Genomic DNA, 22,839 nt, shown 5'->3' on the forward strand with positions numbered 1-22,839 from the left:
GTGTACAGAACCCCTCACCCTGTCTCTAAGGGTGAGCCACTCTACCGAGGAAGCCCAATTAATTTGCTTCTATACATGTCATTGTTCGTTTGATCATGATCAATATATCTCTTGACCATCAGTGACGGTCAGAATCTAGACTGACCAATAAATCAAACCTTTTCCTCTTTGGTTCAGCTCTTCAGTACAGAAAACCAGAGCAGTGCCTGCATCACGACAGACAGAGCCTCAATGTCCCAATCCGTCTCCCACTTCAACACACTTGGACTTCACACATTGAGGCAGAGATTGAACCCAATCCCCGGTCTGAAGACGACAAAAGAACCACACCATCTACAAACAGCAAAGTATTGACCCTAAGGCTCCCAAACCGGTACCACACCTAGAGCTGCTGTCCATGAACATCCCAAACAGGACCATAAACAAAGGGCAGCCCTGGTAGAGTGCAGTGCACACAGCGAGCAAGCTCAACTTGGTGCCAGCTTTGTTCCCCGTTTTAAAGTTAGAACGGAAGATGTTTTAAAGTCCGTCTTTGGCTCGTTTTTTACACGGCACGGTGCATTAAACCAGGCTTGGCTTACAGGAGTGGCAGCACAGACACCGGGTAGAACTGGGGCAGAGAAAGAGGCAAGCAAGAGAAAGAGAGAGAGACCCATTTTGTCCCCCAGGTATGACTGAGTCACTCATGCAGAAGGATCCCACATGGAGGGAGGTAGGAGAGTGGGTTGGGAGGTGTAGGGGCCATGAAGGATCTCTTGGCTTCCTCTCCTCATTTGTACCTCCCTTCCTAGAAAACACATCTGTCTTCTTTTCTCTGCCACAAACCTTTAAAGCATCCTCGCCTCCTCACCAGAATTTGCTTCCCATTTAGCTGGCGACTGATGTTTTCGTTTTGCAGCACCTGCCACGTCCTCCTCGGCGGCCTTCGTCCGCGGCTCTTTTGCGTTCTTTGTAACCTGGGTTGTTCGGACAAATCGCGCTTTCCATTACCCCAAGCGGTCCGTCTTGCATGCAAATACGTGTCGGCTGTAAAAGCAATGGCCGTTTTAGTCTGCATCGGCGCTATCTCATGGCTGTGTGCATTAAAACAATTAAACTTTGCCCCTCCCACCTTCCCCCCACCCCCACCACAACAATAATTTGCGGATGTGTTGGGTGAAATTTAGCAAGAAATTATCATTTTCTGAATCACTTCACTCCACTCGCTCCGTGTTTGTTTCATTCTTTCTCCGTCTCCGTTTCGTCTTTGAGCTCTTCAAAAGACTCGGAGCCCCCCTGCATGTTCTTCTTTTCGCCTCCTTTCTCTCTCCTTCTTTTCTTCACCGTTATCCAGCAGCACTTTTCTGTGCGTGCAAATGCTTTCTGAACAGCATCCTTTCTTCCCTTTCAGGCTAGATGTCATTGTTGCTGCCTGTGGGCTGGGTGTATTTATTTAGGGGTAATTGGTGTGTGGATGAGTGAGGTAATGAGGTGCATCCACACTTGGCTGCTCCCCTCCCTGAGAGGCCTGAGACAGACGTAGCCTTGCTGGGCTCCGGCTCGAGAGGTACCACACTGCTGCCTCCTCAACGCCGGCCAGAATGCCTCTTTCATACTCAGGTGGACAAACACAATCGCCGGGGCCGATACCTCAACGAGGCGTCCGCTGTTTGAAGTGCCGCGTACACGTGTGCGCGCCTGCGTGTGCTGATGCGCTTGTGTGTTTGCGGGAAGTGAAAACAGTACCGTGTCGTCCCCCCCCCCCCCCGTCTCTGCCTCAAGTCCTTGTTTATCTTGCAGCCTGTGTTTGCAGAAGTGATTCTCCCCGCGTGTTTTCTGAGCACATGTATGTCAGACTCGGCGGCTTTTCAAAGGAGCTCAAGGAGGACCTTTTGGTTCCTATAGCCGGCCCCAGGCTGCCCCTGGTGTCCCGCGGAGTTACCTAATGATGTCACTTACACCTCCCTTATCCGTGTGCTTGTGTGTGGCAGGATCTGTCTGATGCATCAGCCTTCACATGCCATTTGCTGCCTTATACCCTGTGAAATTCAATTGCACAGCTCCACTTTAGCCAAAGAAGGGGGATCTCCCTGACTCTTTCTCTCCGCATGCTCTTTCTCCGTCCCTTGTTCTCTTCTCATATTTTAAGACTGTCTCATTTTGGGTCTTTGAACACTCAGTTGACACTTCTTTATGCCACAGGTTGATTGGAGCTGGAAAGTTTTAAACAGGAATAGTCGCATGCGTGAGGTTGCCTACAGGTGCTCAGTAGATAATATGATGCATACATTGTCTTGTTATTATCGGGGGGTAATTGGTGTGGACCTGCCAGCCTTTGATAGACACACAATTACTGTATGCGATGCATAAGTGGACTCATTTTGAGGCAGGATTTGGAGTTGCTAATGGCGCATTATTCAGCTTTTGGTCTGTCCCCAAAAGTGCCGGGCCAAATCAAACACGCCGCTGCAGGGTAATTGAGGCCCACTCCGAACCCCCTGCAGTGAGCAAGGCAGAACTGTAATCCCCTGACAACTCTGACTTGGCCCCAATCTGGCAGGCCGCCCATTTCCCAGCAAAATGCCCAACTTGAAGGAAGGAGTTGATGGCCACATTTGAACCGCTTTCTAGTTTTGTTATTCTGTACAACTTAACAATGTTCAGCATCCATCTCACGTCTTACACTTTATTTTACTTAGTAGTTTTTCTCATATTTTTTATTTTAACAATTCTCCCAGCCAGAAAGCTAACAATTTAAAACAACAATATTTGCCAATTTGCATCGACAAAATTAATTAGTAACTAGCAAAAACTTTTGTAATTTCTGTTTCTACAAAAGAATTGTCTAAATTATCAAATAGCAGCTAAAAGACGTATGTTTTCACACACAGCACACACTTTACTTCTACTTTAAGAGAAACCAAAATGATTAAAAAAAAGTGTTCTTTCAAATCATCTTTTTACTGCTAATTGTCAAGAAGAACAGAGTTATTAAGTCGAACCTAAGCTTGGTGAAATTGTTTTAAAACACATGGACTGTTGCGCTGCACAATAAATTACGAATATATCTATATTGCAATAAAAGTATGTGCAATATTCATGTCAGAATGTTTGGAGTGCAATAATGGTTGGCTTGTTTTGTGAATTTGCATCTTTCATGCAAATGTAATATTTAGCCCACTGGAACAGAGTCTTACGGAAGCAGATTCTCACAAAGGATTCAAGTGGCATTGCTTAAAATGTTAAAGGTCACAGAGTGATGGAAGCACAAATGCAAGGGGAAGAAGAAAATTTGCAGATATTGCAAATGATATAATCATTGCAATATTTACCATTATCATTTTAATCACAATATTTTAATATCCTGCTGCCCTATACTGGATTGTGAATATTGTGAAAAGTCGTGTTAGTTGTTTTTAATAAAATTCTAACTGGACAGACTATTGTGGGTTTTCTTTTTCAAATTTGCAAATAAAAAACACACCTGAATATTATTCACCATAAGTTTGCACAATTTTAAGTTAAACAATTGTTATCCTTGTGATTCCAGTTTGTTTAAACTTAAGAGATCCTCAGCAGTGTCACCTCTTAAAGGGGTCATTCTTAGTCGAGGTACACTATGCATTTAGTGCTGTCTCTTTGATTTTTGACATTAGCATGCATTCTCCCCGGGCCCTGGCTCACTGTTTTAATAGCTTTCGTAATGCTTCACAATTAACACTCAGCCGGCGCTCTGGGTTAGGTAATGGCTGGTGTGTTTCAAGGCTAAATTAGAAAACACAAAACAAGAATTCCCCCATCACCCCCGATTGCTCCCAGGACCTAGGGGTTATGCAGGAAATGGAAGGTGGTGAATTTTTTGACAGAGCAGCCGAGGTGATGTCTCATTCCCTCTGACATGTTGAACACCCTAAAGGTGGCTTTGCCAGCAGTCTGCCCAGGAAGCACCTCACCTAGCTGTGGCTAAATTTACACAACCACCTGCCCACAGGGAGGATACTAGAGAGCAGCACAGAGGTGGAGGTGGGGGAGAGGGGAGGGAGGGTAAACGTGATGGAGAGAAAGAAATAACATTTCTCAGTGACTTTGAATACTCTTTGCTATTTGTGTACAGAATACCAAACTCCGAGGCTCGACTTTTGCAGCAAATGTTTAACGTGTGCTGATGTATTTTGCTTTACACTGCTGGGCTTTTCCTTTTTGAATATTTCCTCCATAGTTGCATTCATTTGGATCGTACTGTACTCCAGTCAACTGGTATTCAACACATGCAAACATTTGCACCTTTGCCGAAAAGGTAGGAATGATATACTGGTTTTCATCTGGTAGGCTCCAATCAGGTTTTTATTATGTCTATTTATTCATTTAGAGGTTTTTTTGTCCCCAGTGACCTGTATTGACAGTAGTCAGAGAAGAAACAGTTAGATATTCAGCAAAGGTCTCAAGTTTGAGAAATGAACTGCCAACTGCTAAATGTTAGCAGTTAAACCTGCTAATATGCTAACAACCTTGCAAATGTTTAACCAAGGACTAATACCCATTATATATGGGGTACCTGCTCTACAGTTCCCGTCGCACCTGGTTTCCGTCTTTTTTGGAAAAGCCTGTTCAGGCTTAAGTTTACCTTTGTGAACACATTCTATGTGCAAACAGTCTGTGTATATGCAAAATTATGGTCTGGATGTGGTCAACCTGATGAACAGCAGAAGTCCCGGCGAATCAGTGTGAAGGAGTCATTCCCAATGACTTGTGTATTATATTGAATCACATTTTGGACACTTTTATGTTTTCTGAAATCAGATTTTTTTTCAATAAATTAAAAGACAATACCATGTTTGAATATCACAACATATCCTTATGCTAGATATTTTGTTTTATAGCAAAAATGTTGAAAGTATATCCGTAACGTAATATAATATTTTGAACGATGTGCAACAGGCATTGTTCCTTAGACCCCTGCTGTTAATTTTATACACCAACCGTCAAGATGACCAATTCTCCATTTAAATATTTCATATTTATTTTTGCTGTAACACATACTACACTAAGTTCAAAACCAGGATACATTTAGCTTAACTAAGTTCTTATTAATTCATTTTTTTTCCTCTATAACTGACTTTAGAAACTAATTGCAGACTGATCATCACTCTCATCATGTCTTCTGGTATGTCAATGTCTATTTCACAATTCATTATGCACCACTTAGGTTTAGCACAAAAGTTACACCTTTAAATTTCTGATTTGCACTATGCTTTTTGTCATTTGACGTTATTCTTAACACCTGATGTATTGTTGTACAATCAATTAAGTTTTGAAGGAGTTTTTATGGTGTTAAATGAAAAGGATAAAAAGTTATTATATTTGCACACTGAAAATATATTATCTAAACTTTGTTGAAAAGCAATAATTTAAAAAATGACGTACTGAGTTTCTTTTGAGAGAAAAGTCAACACCAAAGTAATAAACAGTAATAGGTCTAAGAAAGAATAGTTTCCTCCATGTATTACCATTTACAGTATGTTTAAAGTCAATTTAAGTTTTCTTTTTTTTATCAAATGAATGAAAAAATCTATATAAGATTTTTGTTTACTATCGTTTCTTAGCTCTAACTAAAACAACACAAATGATTAAAATTGCAATGTGAGAAAATATAAACAGTTTAAGTTTTTATTAAATTTAAAATAATTTAAACATTTTGTACAGAAGTATAAAACATAATCCAGTCAACTGTGTGCTTTCATTTGTGGGACAGTTTTAGCATGAAGAAATGCACAAAAACTGACCATGATCATCCTTGTTCATGCCCAGATATAAACACTTCACTATCCTAAAAAAATGGAGAAAATACCTTCAGATGTCATTAGCTTTAATTAAATTACCTTTTAATCCCACAGACTGTGTTCTTGAGATACTCCAATTCAGTGTTTCTGTTATGATGAAATGTCCAAGACAAGGTTAAAACTCTGAGATTCTAAACATGAATGGATTATTGTCTTTCCCTTTTAGAAAGAGTTCATGTCTCAGACCTTGAGGACAACACTCTAAATGTTGATATTTTATAATGGGTTCACACGCACAGGGTTTTGAACAAAATTGTTGCATCAGTGTTTCTTAACAGGTTGTTCAAGTGTAGATATGGCAAAAACATCTGATCTCTGAGCCAGAGAGGTGGCTAATGACATATGATCTATATATATATATATATATATATATATATATATATATATATATATATATATATATATATATATATATATATATAGATAGATAGATAGATAGATAGATAGATAGATACTAAGAGACACCCAGATAGGTCATTAACAATACTCGATGCTCCTCAGAGCATAGTTCAGGCCATTTGCCTGTGGTCTGATCAGAAGTGAAAGGCCTTTGAGGCTGTAGGCTGGTCTATGTGTGGCCCGGCTGGTCCAAGTCAGCAGTAATGACTGGCTTTGGCCAGCATGCCTGTTAATGTGAATAGGGTTACTCTGGGCAACACCTTTTCAGCTGGGTCCTATGAAGTCCCAAGTATGGTGGTCTTTGTCCGCACAAGGGCCGTCCTCTCAGCAAAAGGGCTTCTTCTTTTTGTGAGGACTATCAACTAGTGATGGATTATACCCAGCCCCCTTTATTCATCCTCGCAGACTTAGACGCTGATGCACCCAAGTAGATGCACACCTTCAGTGATACCAAAACTATTGAGAAAAAAAAAACACTCAGCAAATTAGATTTTAGATAGGAAGAAAAACTCTAATGAATTGAATTGAAATATTTCATTGCCATCTTATATGAATTTGTAATTTTGCTTAGAAATTTACTTAATACTTTACCCGCTGGTCAAGCTTTTTCTATATAATTTATTTCATGTGATCTATTTCCTGATAAGTTTTGAAAAAATACCTAATTATCACCTTTTCTCATCTTAATCTATATAAAGCTATATGAAGAAGAACACTGGTTTCATTTTGGGCACAACTTCTGAGAAACCTAGACTGAAAAGTCATGTTTTTCTCGTCACTATCATTGCAGTAACACTCTGTCCAAGATGGAAGTTAAGAAAGGTATTTTTTTCAAACCTATTTATGGTGACACTCTTAAAATTGTTGTGGAAGACACTTTACACGACACATGTCGCGCTATCGTCTTATTGCTGCCTCATTCAGTGCTGGTCTCCTACTAGCACAGCAGACTTCCTCTGTGAGACTCGCTCCGTACTCCCACCCCTCCCATGCGGTCAGCCACTTACCCAGCCCGACACAATAACCTCCAGACGACCTTTCGCTTTGCCAAATGTTATGCCTGTAAACTGTGTGAACTCTATCACAGGACAAATGATGGGTGAAAAATAGGACTTTCTACTGGAAGCTAAGGCCGGGTTTAGGAAACCCTCAACGTACAAGCCGGCATTGTGCACTCATGTTGTAAATTCCTCTCTGTGTGACACATGCATAGGAGAGTGGCAGTGTGGGTGTGTGGGTCTGTTTTTTTTTTTTTTTTTTTCTTCAAGAGTGTGTGCACTTGTAGACTGAACGCAGGAAAAAAAGGATGAATAATGCATAAAACGAGTATTCTTGGTAATGTTCTTGCTTTTTTGTGACTATAACAGTGACGGAACACGTCAGCGGAGGAATACTTTAACTTTTGGGGGAACGTTCTGAAAATAATGCAGTATGAACCAGTAGCATGCTATACCATGCCTTTTTGTGTGGAATGTGTTTTCCATGGTAGCTATTTATGAATGTTTGCTGTCTTTACCATCCTGAGAGACATGGTAGTTTTGCTGGTTTTGTCATGTAGTACCAATCTTTTATGTGTTTGAAAAGGGGGCCGTCTTCCACGTCATGTTTCACACTGAGCCGGCATCAGTTTGCAGCCACCTAGGGAAAATTAAGTGCCCACTTTAACAATACATGATTTAAATGTGTTTTCTATAAGCTTTTCATAATCTTATGTAAAGAAATGGCACTCTTTGACTCTGACAAATATTGTCCATCAGCAGGAGGTTGTTCGGTTGTCTTGGTATGATCAGAGGTCATAATCTGTCATATTTCACTGGAATAAACTGGTCTATATGGGGGACGGGAACCACAAGCAACAGAAATACACTTTCATATAGAGTGTATAAACTATAAAAATAAATGAATTGTGAGACTTAAGAATATTTATGATTTTTTCCAAAAACAAGTCATTAATTAAATATGCTCGAAAATCAAAAGAAAAAACTGCTTTGCAATTGTTAGATGTATCAGTGCAACATGGTTTAAGGACACCTAAAAAGGAAGTGAGAATGGACCAAATGGCATTGCGTGGTAGCAAAATGGGGTGCAAAGAGGCGATGTCACCCAAAACTTAAAGGTGCATAGGGCAAGTTTTGATGTTAAGTATTGTTTATTTTTCTTTCCCACGTGCCCTTACAATTGCCCGACGTGTAAAATGAGTTTTCCTCTTTTTATCACAGTTGCCTCTATGGGCTGGATAGTCAGTTCATGAGAGAGTGATTTGTGCCGTATACCTCTGGGCGTGCCCGTGGGTGTGGTGCACTGCGCGTCCTCGGTCACCCGGCTACTTTGAGTCTCCGCCATAATCGATCCCTTAGCGTGAGAACAATATTCAATATTTATAGCTTTCTTACCTCAGAAGACGTTACACCTTTAAACAAAAGACCTGTGCAGTCACAGCGGCAGAAGCTGTTCCTCTTCTCCCATACACGTGCACAGTACCGGTGTCATTTCAACTTGTCGCCAGAGGGGGCAAACGTCTGCAAAAATTCCTGAAACTTACGCTTAGCTCCTTTTAAGCTAACACCTCTAGTCTTAAACTTCAACGCAGCTAATTTTCCATTAGCTCTGCAAATAAACAGATCAGTTGTGTGTTTTTTTTTTTACACTCAATGACATTAATAAAGCAATAGTAAATGCTTAAGACAATAAAGAAATTAGCATTTTTCTGTGACAAATATGCTTTAGCCTCCCCATGTTGCTGTAGATTAGCTACAAGTGTGATTTTTGTTACACCATATCTGTAAAACTGTAAAAAGAGAATAAAAAATAAACTGCTATGAAGTTTCAGCGGTGCCTTAACCTGAGGACGTCTGTAACAGAGTCATGGTGTGAGGGGCCAAATGTGTGTTTGAGGGGTGGAGGGCACAAAAGGTCCCCCAGACATGCTGTCATAAGCCGTGCGGCCGTTCTCTTTGCTATGGGCCTATCTGTAGTGAAGGCAGCACTTAGATATGTTTGTACTCTACGCCCTCTACCCCTCTACCCTTTCTCCCCAGGCGCCATGTCACCCCAGGGGGGGGGCAAACCAGCACTCCACGGCTGTGCCCACGTCCACAATACCAACTAACTGCCTTCCTAATACCATCCTCTGCTATGAGGGTCAGTGTGCCCCCCACCCCCACCCAACCCCCAATCCTTCAACGCCCACGGTCTATACCAACACCATCCAGCAAAGAGAAACAAAACAGTACGGAAAAGAGACAAAATGGCCCCACGCTGCATTTCCCTGTCAAGGCGCTTGACAGGACCAAGCCGAGGACCCCAGAGGAGTGTTTCGTTGAAGACGCTGATGGCTGAGATAACAAGTCAAGTTGTTGTATTACAGTGCAGTTACACTTTGGCCCCTCGTTTGTCCGTTCGCTATTCAGAAGCAACCCAGAGCTCGCCGATTCCCATGCGTGTCATGTTTAGTAACGTGACAGATAATATCAAACGCTGCGTTTTATCAGCCCGTGGAGCGTGAAGGGTAAGTGAGAAGCTACCTAATAAAGGCAACACGAACACACATTCCATTAGGTATTAAAAAAAAAAAAAAAAAACCTTGAAATATTGTCAGCTAATCAATTTCCTGTTTGGACACGCTCACTTCTAATGAAATTCAGTCACTTATTAGTCCCTTCCCCTTCGTTCTCTGTTTGGGAATATAATTACACCCAAAATGCTTACTCATCCTTCTGCCTGCCTGCTGCCTACTCTGTCAGATTCATTAGGCCGTGAAGCGGAAGAGATGAGGAGCCTGTGTCTGTATCTGTCTATCTGTCAGTCCGCCTGACTGTCTGTGTGCCCTGCCTCTCAGATTATCCTAGATCAGGCGGCAGGTGACCTGGTGGGCAGAGCAGAAATATGAGAAGACCTCAGTTTGTGTAATTTGTTCTTCGACTCAAACGGCAAATCACTGAGGGGTGCTACTGCTGTATTTGCGTGCAGCGGGCATATTGCCGGCAGATTGTGGAGGTGAAAATCTACTGCGATTTTGTACCTTAATTTAGGTGGGGGTACTTAGTAATTTAAAGCCCTGATTTCACTATATGCTTCCCTGTAGAATATATAGGGCTTTTCTGACCATACAATGCAAGTTTGGCTTTTGTAGATTAGTTAGTGCATTGGTTTTGTTAAAAAAAAAAAAAAAAAAAAAATGTTAACCGGGTTAAAAAATCGCTGAAGAGATCTGAATGTTGCCAAAGCTGTGGTGGGATTGTTACCAAGGAGGGAATCCTGGAACAGATGGGTCAAAATGGGTGTTATTCCCACTTAAATGTATAACTAAATGCTGAAAGAAATTGAAAAATGTTTTGATAAAACATAATATATGCATAGAGCTAAAACTGGGAATAAACTGATTAAAATAATAATTATTAAAACCTAGAGCCAATGAAACATATTGATAGCTGAATCCTCTTGGTGTAAAATCATCTTGCTCATATGTTGGAATTAGTTTGTTTTCAGACAGATTCCTCTTTTATTGCTATTTTATTTTATTTTATTTTTGCTCTGATGTGTTTGGAACTGTTTTTTTTTTTTTTTTATTTATTTATTTTTTCATTGATCTGGATTCTTTACCAAAACCAAAATGTATCTAACAATGAGTTATCGCTGTTGGTTTTTGGAATTGATTCTTCTTTTTACCTCTAAACTTTTTACCTTTCACTGTCAAAATCCCTGGTTATAATACATTGTCTCTATACCATGTGCATCCTTTGGACAAAAAGTAAGGTTTTGGGAACCAAGTTCCTCTTGTAGAACAAATTGAGTTGGCCCTCATTACATCCTTTTGTTTTAACTTCACGAATGAAAACTGAATGCTTGGTTTGTGAGTTGGACAAAGCTGCTGTTAACTTTGCCCTGATCCATCACGACTCGACTTCTGGGCCGATTGCTGGCCGGGGCATTCCTCCTCAGTGCGTCGCACCTGCCTGCGCCAACAGGACAGAGTTGCTTTAGAAGAGTTTAGTCTAACACACTATTGGGATTGGCATGTTGGGAATGCTTGCAGCTCATATGGATAAACCACTGCCCCCTTTCCAGACTGAAAACCATGCTTTAGTGGTGTCTCACTAAGCTGGCAATTTGACATATTGTTCTGTTGGACAAATAAGGTTTACAGATGTGCAAGAAATCTTTTGAAACCACCTTGTGTAGATGTGTTCTTCACCTCACCACCTTGCTGGTCATACATTGACCGGTGAGTGTTAATAACATCTATGTGACACAGAAATGTTCCAAAAATATGTTTGGTACATTTCCTCTTGCAAATGCATAAAAATTTCAGATTTTTAGTCTTTTTTTTTTCTCTAGTTTGAATTTGTTAAGTGATGAAATAGATAGGTGGGAGAACACACATTAGCAGCTTTACAAAAACAGTGCTCCTGGACCACAGTTAGAAATAACATAATAAATGGAACTTCAATTAAACAAATGATAAAAGCTGAATGGCAGAAAGACTGTTTTGACTGAGGTGTGAATTAGAAAGAGCCTTCCTTATAAACAGGTTTTTCTCTGGGCAAAGCCGAGGGTCATGTTTCACTCTTTGTTGCCACCAAATACGAGGAAGGCAGTGCTTCTTCTGAGTCTTTGTTCAGTGCAGGTGGGTTAGAATTACCACAGAGAAGTAATGGGATTTATGCCTAGTTGTTCCCTGCATTTTCTTTTTCTGGTAGGGGCAGCGGAAACATTTTCCGAAATTGCCAACGTTAATGTAATGATAGTTTGTGTCTTAAATAAACAAGCACATCACCTCATTATGTGAGCTTTTTTTTTTTTGGGGGGGGGGGGTCCCAAGGCCAGTATGGGTTCCTATAGATTCAGCAAATGACTTCCCACACAATGCGGTGTAAATTGAGAGGTGTGAGGAGATTGCGGTTCTGTGAAGGTGATTTAGCTGGTTTGGCGGATGAACAGGACGGCAAGTCTGGGAAATATCTACACAGTTGTTAGCCGTAAAAACGTTCTGCTGCTCACCCCTAGCTGGTTGTTAGAAATGGGGCTTGAAATAGAGGACGCTGACCATGTGTTGGGGTCAGACATATTAGTTTGCAGTAGCTGCGCGGCAGCTGTGCCGCTCAGGGAAAACGGAAATGGCCAAAATCAAACTGCTTACGATGCGGTACTTTGGGTTGCTCTGCATCAGTACGGCATCAGGCATTTCACTTTTTGTTTAGCGCGCAGTAAAGCCAAAACCGCTCAGCCGCGGTGTAAATCCTTTAACTTTTATTTCACACGCGTCACGGACCTTACAGAAAACAGTGTCTACATCTCACCAGTGATTGGGTTGCGGTGGCATTGGGGGTAAACGTAGCCACTCTTAGGCGCACGTTCCAGCCACGGCTAATCTGACTGGAGCGGCCATGGCGGCGGTCATGTGCTCCGACAAGGTGTTGGGTTTCCCATGGTTCTGAGCGGTACAGTGACACGGTCCGTTTGAAAGTGTGGCCAGAACTCTAAAGAAGAAATGACTCGTTAAATTAGCACCTAATACTCCATTCATTAGCAACCCGTTAGCATCAGAGGAATGCCTTTGATGGTGTTCAGTGTGTGTGTGTGTGTGTGTGTGTGTGAGAGAGAGAGAGAGAGAGAGAGAGAAGGAGAGAGAGAGAGTGACTCTTTTGTAGCTGCTTGTTGGAATATATCTGAATATCATTATTCCCTGACCCATAAGTTACATATAGTTACAAGCAAAGCTATATTAGGAATCTACGAGGGACCTAGCATGATGATTTGTTGTGCTCTTTAAGTATTGCATGTTTTAGACGTTTAGTAAGTGATATCAGTAACCCTCTTAGGCTAAGCTAGTCTGTGGGCCAGCCCCCAGGCCTCATATGAAGTGCTTAGCGCTCGTTTGGAGCTTTGTCGTCCCTCGCCCTGTTGCCAGCACGCCCCAAGCCCCTCTGGCCGGGGAGCGGAGCCGAAATCCCCCCCACAACCCCCACCCCCCCGCTCTCCATCGTGACGGAGCTCTGACATCACATACAAAATCACACTTAAGATTGTGGCACACATCTATTTTCACCCCCCCCCCCCCTCTCGTCTCAATCAATGCATCACAACCAGTGGTCCTTTTTCCTGCCGTCCACTCCCATCTAACAGCCACCAGCGCCCACCCCTCCACCACCTCTGACTCGCTTTTTTTTTTTTTTCTTCCTCCATTCTTTCTCCACCCTCACTAAGGTTGCCAGGCAGCAGAGAAAAGATCTCACACAAACATCCACCCCGCTATGCCTCTGAGGGTTTTCCGGATGTCCTTGTTTACATCATGGGGTGTGCAGGTCGCGGGGAAGCCGACTCAGAGCCTCTCTGACCAAGTCTCCCTAAGCCCTGTGCTAAACCCTATTCATCTGATATCTATGCAGCTACCTAGTCCTCCTAACCACGTTTGCTTCTTTGACTGCTAGTGTCTGAACGGGGTTAGCGCTAATTCGTCAATCTTTTCCTGGTGTTGAAATTCGTGTCACCTGGATCGGAAGGCGGCGTAAAATAAGTTTTCACGGCTCTGATGATAACAACATTGTCTGCCGCTGATGTATGTGATGGTTGTTGACTTTTGCAAGGCTCCCTGTTTCCCTCGGTGTGCCAAACCGATCGATTGGTGTTGTCTGCTCCTCCCTCCAACTTTGATGTTACCATTGATTGTTCTCATCTGCCCCTGAACTCGAAAGGTTAGAGGAGCGGAGCTTCACTTCTGGATTGCTTTGACCTTCGCTCTGCACATGCTCAGTGGGTTCTCAAAGCCCAGAGCCAAAGAGAGGCAGGCCCGTGGATGCGTGGCAGACAGACAGACAGCGGTGTTTTTTATTTATTTATTTTTTAACTCACCCAGCGAGGGTGATGTATATGTGATTGATTTTTTTTTTTTTTTCCTCCTCCCCCCCCGTTCCTCTCTGTGCCATGTTTCTGCTGCAGTGCGCTAAGCAGGACTGAGTCCAGGCTTGATCAATGCATTGTTTTTCTTTTTCAATCACACTCGAGTGAGCTGAAGACACGAAAGGTTACCCAGGTGAGGGTTGGCAGGGATGGAAGCAAAGCAGAGCTTACAGTCGACTCCATAGATGTGTATGTGTGCATATGAAGTGGAGAAGGTGGGAATTGACAAACTTTATTGCTGTACTAACATCTTCTTTGTGCCGTTGTCTTACCCTTGAAATCATTCCAGTAGCCTTAAAGTAAAGGTTATTTCCAAGTGTCTCATCTGCTTTTGGCAAAAATATGCATTCTCTTCTTCCCTCTGTTTACCTCTGAAGACATTTCTGTCAAAAAGCCTAAAAGCAAATCCCTCTCCTTGCTGTCTATGGTCCAGCTAAAGGTTAGCAATCAAGCTGACCGTGTCATACACATGTGAGCTTTCCAAAATGAAGCTGGCATCACAGAACCAAAGGAATCATGGACTAGAACTAAGTGGCAATCAATATAAAGCGTTTCCCATAAAATATATGTCAAACATCTCCTAGTCTAAGGTGTAAGAGACATAATTTGTGTTGCATTGTTTCCAATTTTTCTATTTTTAAGTATCACCACTAGTATCACCACTACTGGTTTGAAATGCCTGAAAAGTTGCTGTTTTATTTTTCCAGGTCTGAATAAATGCGTAAGAAAGGAAACATCATGTATCTAAATATATTTTTAAAAGGACAATCATTGTTAACAAAATGTAATGGTTTTCTCACTGATTAATATATATAAATGATGTGCTTTATTTTAATTTCCATCAGTATTTTGTTTTTGTTTTTGCTTTCAGAAAACACGTTCGTTCAGAAATAGTAAAAAAAAAAAAGCCCTTTTACTAATTTATTGGTGTCTAGGCAAACTTTATACTTAAGTCAAACTCAACCTTTAGTTGTCAAACAAAGTAGAAAAAAAAGCTAATTCTTGGTTTGTCCAGATGCCAAGCAAGCAGGGAAATGGTCCCATTATCCAAATTTTTGCATTTTGTTGTTTCATTATTTATGGAACCTACAGATAATAAGAAGTAACTGCTATTCAAATTTGTTTAAAATTTATATTTTGCTCTCAAATCTCTAGACAATTATAAAAGCTGCAGAAAAAAAGCCTAGAAATTCAAGCCTGGAAGCAATGTGTAGGAGCCCTGTACTGAAGGAACTACCCATGGCTAAAGTCCAAGGATTTTTTTTATTTTTTTGGTCTTTGCGTAGTTCAATGCAAGCTGCCAGCTGTGTTCCAATGTCATGAAATGTGACACACCGGTCCGTTTGTTTTTGCCCTAAATTCAACGGCTTGTCACACAGACCGCCTGTCATTGCTGCATCAAACCCTCAAGCAGCAAAAAGATTGTTGCTCCTTACGTAAAACGGCTGTTAAGTGGGTGCAGCTACCTCGCTCGACAACTCTGAGGCATAACGTCGTTAAGCTGAAAACACACAAAGATGGCAAGAAGGCTTCCAAGTCTCAGCTTGACTCTTTTTTTTTTCTCTCAGCAGAATCTCAAGCTTTCGTATCAGACCAAAGCATCAGTGATATTACAACAAACTCAGGTGTTTCCAAAAACAAGTCTAGAGTAGTGGGTGGAAGTTGCCTCCCCCTGAAGGGGTGAAGAACATTACGTAGTCCTGAATTACCTCTTAGTAAAACTCCCCATTAAACGCCGTACCCAAACACCCAGTCATTTAGGACAAAAAAGATAAGTATCTGTGGGAGTGGAAGGGCTCTCCTGTAAAGCTGGATGTCTGCAGGGGATGCGGATGTGGCGAGGCAGGGAAGCTTTAGCGGCTCGGGATCGGGTGGGAGCTGCAGGCTTTGACCAGAGGGTTTCAGATGTCATGGCGGATTCTTTCAGGGCAAATTACAGGGTTTAACCTCTCTTGTCCCGAAGAATGGCGGCGTTCTGATTTAGCTTCCTTGACAGACACTCGAGCAACGTGCTACTCAACACCATTGTCGGGGGAGGTGGGTGTTGGGGGGTGGGGGTGGGGGTGGGTGGGCACACTTGACTTGGAAGATACTTCACCTCCTCTCAGGCTGTCAAGGGCCCTTCAGGACTCTGTTCACCGTGGCCCGTTGGTGGCCTTTCTTGTTGATTCTGGTGAGAGCTTGGAAGCGTGGCCCCTCCACTGTATGCTGGCGTAAAAGGAGGTCTCCATGAGTGTTCCTCATTAACCTCTTAGTGTCATTGTGTGCTGAGTAAAGAAAAGCGTCGCCGCGAAATGGCTAAAGCACCTGATTGCAACAACTCCGGTATGAGCTCAGCGTATCTGGTCTATTTCAAAGACCGAGCAAACATCACCAGCGCAAGAAGAAGCATCCGAGTATTTATTGGCCTTTAGTGCCGGATCGCGCTCTCTCTCTCTCTCTCTCTCCTCCCTTTCATTTTCCTTTAGTTTTTTTGTTTTTTTTATTCCGTTAAAATCTGACACACCGGTGCACATCCAGTTTCATGCCTGTGAGGTGAAACAGAGCTAAAGCGCTCTGAAGCATTTAGCAGCAAGGTAGCAGATTTCCTCGATGCTGCCAGTGTTAAAGGGAGTGCTGAAGCATCTAATGCAATTTCAACCCAACATGGCTCTCAGTGAATAAGCACCATTGGAGTGTACCACCTACTGTATGCTGATCTACTGTACTGCTACTGTTTTTGCTCTGACACACCGCTTCTCTCTCTCTCTCTCTCTCTCTCTCTCTCTCTCTCTCTCTCTCTCTCTCTCTCTCCCCCAGCGGCTGCATTTGCCTCCGGATTTGTCCGAGACGGTGAGTCGCGTCAGCAGGGGGGAGCTCGCTTCTGCCTGTGGCCCCAGCGCTTCCGGCACCAAAAACCTGGACTTCTGACAGGAAGCCTAAAGCCTGGAACGCTGTGGCCGTTGCCCTCTTTGCCGCGGCGACCGGGGCATCGCCTGGTTTAGGGCGATGTCAGCTGCGATGAAGCAGCCAGCTGTTGCCACCTGACCACCAGCCCTGCCAGGAGTGAAGCTCTAAAGCCCCATCAAACACCTCTGCTCGCAACAAAAGCATTTATTGTCTGCATTTAATTATTTTGATGCAAGTATATTAAATTGTCATTTTGTTCTGTTTACACGATGACTAGTAATGTTCCCAAGATGTCATAGAAAGTTGCTTTACAAAATACGTTTCTTTGTGGTTTTTTTGCCCGTTACCCACGCAAAAAAAGTACATTTGTTAACCTAGTTAGATTCCAGGTTTGAGAACTATTTCAGATTCGCTGCGTTTAGTCTCCTTTCTGTTTGTCTGGGCCTCCAATGTGATCATGAAATATTTTACAGCCTTCACATATTCTCCGTCTCGGGATGCATTGAATAATTTAGCCCTGTTCTTGGCTTTTCTTTTACAAACAAGAGGCATCTGCTGCGCCGCTCCGCCATTTACATCGTTCCGCAAATACAATTTGCGATCCGGGACATCGCAGTGTGGCCCTTGTGAAATTAATTAAAGAAGAGAACAACTGTACAAAACCCAACACGTCCTCTTTACCGGGATTTCTAGTTCAGCTCGGAGGAGCGTCCTGAACGGCGGCTCTCCGGTCTGCCTGACTGGTTTCAGGTTTACATAGAAAAGCCCCGGCGTGATGCACGGAGAGCGCGCTGGTGAGTGGCATCTGCGTCTGCTCGGCAGGGGAAAAAAGAGGACAGTAGTGCGGGCAGAGGGTATAAGAAAGGCAGGATCTGGCCGTGGGCTTCACACCTCATCAGCTGGGTTTGCTGGAGGAGCTGCTTTGTGATGACAAGCTCAAAAGAATAAACCAGGTCAAACGGTGACATGGAGTAAATGTTAAAAAGAAAAAGAATCAACGTGAAAAATGTCTCGTTTTTGTTTTCTTCTGTCGGGAGCTGATGCCGCTTTGAATGTTTTCTTTTTTTTTTTTTTTCTGTTGAAACTTGGCAGGATTGGTGAACATTGGCAGCATGCGTTCAGAGTGGGTTGTGGGAGACACGAGAAACTTTTTTAGGCGAAAAAAAAACCCCGTGTTGTCAAGAAAAAGAAAATCTGCTCTCCAACTTTCTGATATTTCGGCACCGACATATGTAGGATACAGGTTTAATGTGGATTAAAGGGAAATAGATTCATTTTGCCATGTTTTCATGTTGCCAAAGGAGAGAGAGAGAGGTCTGTTTTTATTCCACTGTTTGACCGCAAAAAGGTTCAGAGCTGCTGTGACACTCATTTGTTTGTTTTTCAACCATGAATATTAAAAATGTGCATTATCTCAGCTGATGGCAGTTTGGCCGTTACGCCAATGATTGTCTGGCACCACTGGGGTTTATGATTTACCAACAGCTGAAACCAGATGTTTAGACACATGTTGAAAAAGACACAATCGCTTTTACCCACTGTCTGACACTAAATCTGATTAAATGTTTCCTGCTTTAGGTCAGGTTTTTTTTTTCTTCTTCATATTCAACATTTGGTAACATTGACTTTTAAACTGTGGGATTTAGATCAAAGTTGAACAAAGTGCCGCCAGGGGGCCATTTGTGGCCCCTGGATGGATTTTGCAAGGCCTCCCACCAGAAAATTAAGAAAAATACAAATGTGGCACCCTGCACCGGTGGGTTGATGCAAAAGGAGATTTTTTTATTATTATTATTTTAGGGCATATTATTATAGACAAATTACAATTGTCTATAATAATATGTCATTACAATGTGATGGCAAATGTTACAGTGGTGCAATGCAAAGTATTGGTCTTTTAATAATCATTTTTGTTTGCCTTTTCTTTCATTTCAAAATAAACAGGCCCACATCTATCCAGTGATTTTACTCCGTCATTAAACTTCACTACGTACAGCAAAGGTTTTCAAAGATTGGCCCAAATCTTGCTCGTATTGTTAAGAACAGGCAACATTTTTTTTTTTCAATCGTCCCCAAAACAGTTTGCAACTGGATGTCTCTTCCTTTTGATAAGGAAATCATGCAAGTGTTGCCTGTACAATACTTAATTTGCCTACTTGACATATTGTATCCTGTGTTTATTGTTAAGCAGGTGAAAAAATTTACATAATTGAATTAAAATGTATTTTTTTTTCTAAGGGGTGTCCTTTGATTGCTTTTTACTTGGCGGTTTTTGCCTACATCTGCTTCCATAAGCCTCTCACATAAATTTGATTGAATTTTGGCCCATTCCTCCTAGCAGAACCGGTGTAAACAGAGTCAGGTTTGTAGACCAACTTTTTACCTGTCCAAACATTTTCTGTGCGATCAAAGCTATGTTATGACCACTCCATAGATGGGACTAATTTGGTGGTGTGTTAGTGTTTACAGTCAATTTCCATTCGGAAGACCTTCTACTCCAGCCCCTCAATTCTTGGGGATGTTGCCTCAATATTTTCACATTACATTATTTCCAGTAATGCCACCTATTTTGGAAAGTGCACCATTCCCTCCTGCAGCTAAGCACTCCCACAACATGATATTGCTAAACTCGTGTTTCATAGTTGGGATGGTGTTCTACCTTTGCCCTCCGCATGTACAGACTGCCATCATGGCAATGCACCTTAAATGTGGTTGGATCAGAGAACTGGACAAGTCTGCATAAATAAAGGTATTTTTCCCCTGTGTGTGTTTTAGAAATACCATCAGGCTTTTTATGACTGTGTGACTTGCTTCTCTCTGATTGGCTACTGCTGTCCATGTTGGGGCAGCACTGGTTTCACTGAGGATAATGTTTTTTTTCTTTAGTTCTGCTCTGCTGTTGATTGCCAAATTTTGCACCAAAATCCGTTTGTCACTGGAAACAGATGTGGTCTTCTTCATTCCATGATGTTTATACTTGTACGGTATATAAATGTTTGAACAAATGGACATGGCACCTTCAGGATTCTAGAAACTGTACCCAAGACTTCTGGAGGTCCACGACTCTCTTCCTGATATTTTGCCTCATTAGTCATATTTCTATTATTTCTATTATTTCAGTCAAAGAAGCGCCGCGTTTGAGGTTTTGCCTCAAAATGCATCCGCAGCTGTTTGTCCAAATAACTCAGACGTTATGAATTAACCTGTTAGAAAGTTACAAAACCATGATGTCAGTGTCTAGGCCAGGAGTCTGCAACCTTTCCAGTCCAAGGACCCACATTTGCCCCCCAGTCCAGCTAAAAGAAACTCGTTTAGAGTCATAAAAGTTGCAATAACACTTAAAAAAAAGACAACTTTGGATTTTTGATAAACATCTACTGTAGGAACTTTGTTGTCATTTAAAAAAAAAACTGCACAATTGTATTTTTATAGTTTTAAAATAAATTACAACACAACACTATTTTGAAAAAAAGAGGATGGACACTTTGTTGTTGATATTTGTGGAAAATTGTGGAAGATTATGTAATAAAAACAACAAAAAAGCACGTGGTTTTCAGTCTGATGACAAGTAAAATAGATCTCTAAAAAATATTCCTGGTACTTTAGTGTCATTCGGTTGTGAAAACTGAATGCAATTATTCCATGAAGAAAAAAACTACATTTCTTATATATAATTTAACAAATTGGTTTCTTCAGTTTCATTTTAAGACAAAATTATTAGGAGCCATTGTGGAAGATCCAAAGAGCCGCAGGTTGCAGACCCCTGATCTGGAATATTTAAGGTCATACTAATCTTACTGAACTTAAACTCCACAATTTGAACTCTGGATTTTCTAACACTCAGCATATTATTAACTGGTCTATATCAGAAAAGGTTCAGTCTGATTTAATTTCCATAGGGAAAAGGGGTAGATTATGTCTCTTTTTACACTGTATGTAAATATCTGGTTTTAGCTGTACATTTCCGTGTGTATTAGCTGTAAGTCAGAAGTCATCAACATAAGGAACTTGGGTCATTATTTGTAAAGTCCGACGATGCAAAACTGAGCTAAAGCAAACAAAGCACGAGGAAACTAACATAGTCAACAGGGAGATGTTAGGTATTTTACATATAACCAAGTGATTGCTAGCTTAATCAGACAAAGTTGGCAACATGTTTCTTGTTTTATTACGTTTTACATTTTTCCTCCAACTTTGAGCGAGTCCTTGGTTAATTTAAACTTCTAGTTCAATTTCCAACCAGCAATTCGAACTGTAATTCAAGCTATAATTAATGAATGCTGCATTCACTTTGTGTTCATTCCTCTCAGATTCAATATGACTTTTGCTTGTTCCCCCATTCAGAGTCTAAATGTGTTTTAAATGAAGTCATGGTTTCAATTAGATGATGATGAATTTATATGGCCACACTTTTCACGATAAAGGCCAAAGCTGATTTTGTTTATGTATTCTTATTTTTGTCACAGACCGAGAAGTGAGAAATCATCGGTTTGGTCAAGGTCGCCTGGCAAAACCTTATTTCACACATGCCGTTGTTTAATAAAATGTAAATAACACAGTTAATACTCCTTTATCATAGTTTAATTATCTTTAGGGGGATGCCTGTCTCACTTCTAATCATAAGCTTCTCGGTTGAGTGAAAACAATTTAGGATCTAAATCTTCTGGAGTTATCGGTCATTTTGGGATTTCCTGGAACTCTGTTTTGAGTTCCGTAAAGGAAACTAATAAACCAAATAACATTTGAATTAAATAATTGTATGCAGTAGACACGTCTTTAAGGAGCTACCTTTTGAAATGCACATGTAAGAAAAGTTAAAAAGATAAAAGATGGAACATGGGAAGCTAAACAGTAGCTGTTCAGCTTATCCTTTTGATTCCTAACCGAAGCCAAATCTCTTTCCCCCAGTTGCTTTGCCATAGATCTTATTTCCCTTTTGTTTGGGGAGCACTCTGCGGCCTGAAACACCGACATTTTTAAAGTGTTCCTACAAACTTTGCTTTGATTCGCCGGATGTAAATGTTCAGCGCTGTGCTACGGCGAGCATGCGTGTATTATTTGTTGAAAACATGTAAAAAAAAAAAAAAAAAAAAGAAGCCAGGCCGTTCTTGTGGAAACGAAGCAAAGTGCACGTTCCCACAGACAGCAGAGAGCTTAAGTGCCAGCCTCTGTTCTCTGCAGTCTGAAATCACATTATGATCTCTCGAAACGAGCACCATCTCAATAAAGAATAGATCCGAAAGCACAAAGTGCGCAAGAACCTTTTAAGGAAACTCCCTGACTTCACTGAGTGAAAATTACATCTAAACCATTTCATCCCAAAAGATGTGTATTATTTAGATTTCCACCAATTGCAGGCCTTGCATTTTGAATCCATCTTTCATTTCTCTCTCTGTAACTAATGTTCCTCCTATCCTGCTTTACCTTCGCTTCTCTCTCTCTTTCTCTGTGCTTGAAAACACCGCTCTGCCATTTGTGAGATAAAGTGGGATCGTATGAATAGAGAGATAGCAAATCCTCTGAAACGTCTTAATTATTCTCTAATCCTCCAACTTGGGAGTGAACCATTAAATATCGAGCGGGATGTGTAGATTCCATGAATCAGCTTAGCGGGACGTTTGGTGCTGTTGCTTGCTGTGTGAATGTTACCTGACCTCACTCCTCTCCTGAGTAACTTTGCCCTGTAGAGATGGTCTCTCCACACACCCCTTTAAACACACACACACACACACACACACACACACACACACACACACACACACACACACACACACAACCCCCCCCCACCCCCCACCCCTGCTGAGGCAGCAAGTGAAGCAAAATAACTCAGTCT

The 22,839-nt window shown here is 41.6% G+C and overlaps 1 protein-coding gene across 1 annotated transcript in view; it reads left to right on the forward strand.

Moving 5' to 3' along the window:
* elp4 (elongator acetyltransferase complex subunit 4) overlaps window positions 1–18,480 on the forward strand; it is a 73,360-nt gene extending 54,880 nt beyond the window's left edge. The window contains exon 10 of the mRNA XM_012855147.3: window positions 16,917–18,480. Coding sequence (XP_012710601.3) covers window positions 16,917–17,027 — 111 coding nt within the window. The 3' untranslated portion in view covers window positions 17,028–18,480. The remainder of the gene's footprint in view (window positions 1–16,916) is intronic.
* The last annotated feature ends 4,359 nt before the right edge of the window (window positions 18,481–22,839 follow it).

The sequence above is a fragment of the Fundulus heteroclitus genome, chromosome 4, assembly GCF_011125445.2.
Source record: "Fundulus heteroclitus isolate FHET01 chromosome 4, MU-UCD_Fhet_4.1, whole genome shotgun sequence".
NCBI classification, from domain to species: domain Eukaryota; kingdom Metazoa; phylum Chordata; class Actinopteri; order Cyprinodontiformes; family Fundulidae; genus Fundulus; species Fundulus heteroclitus.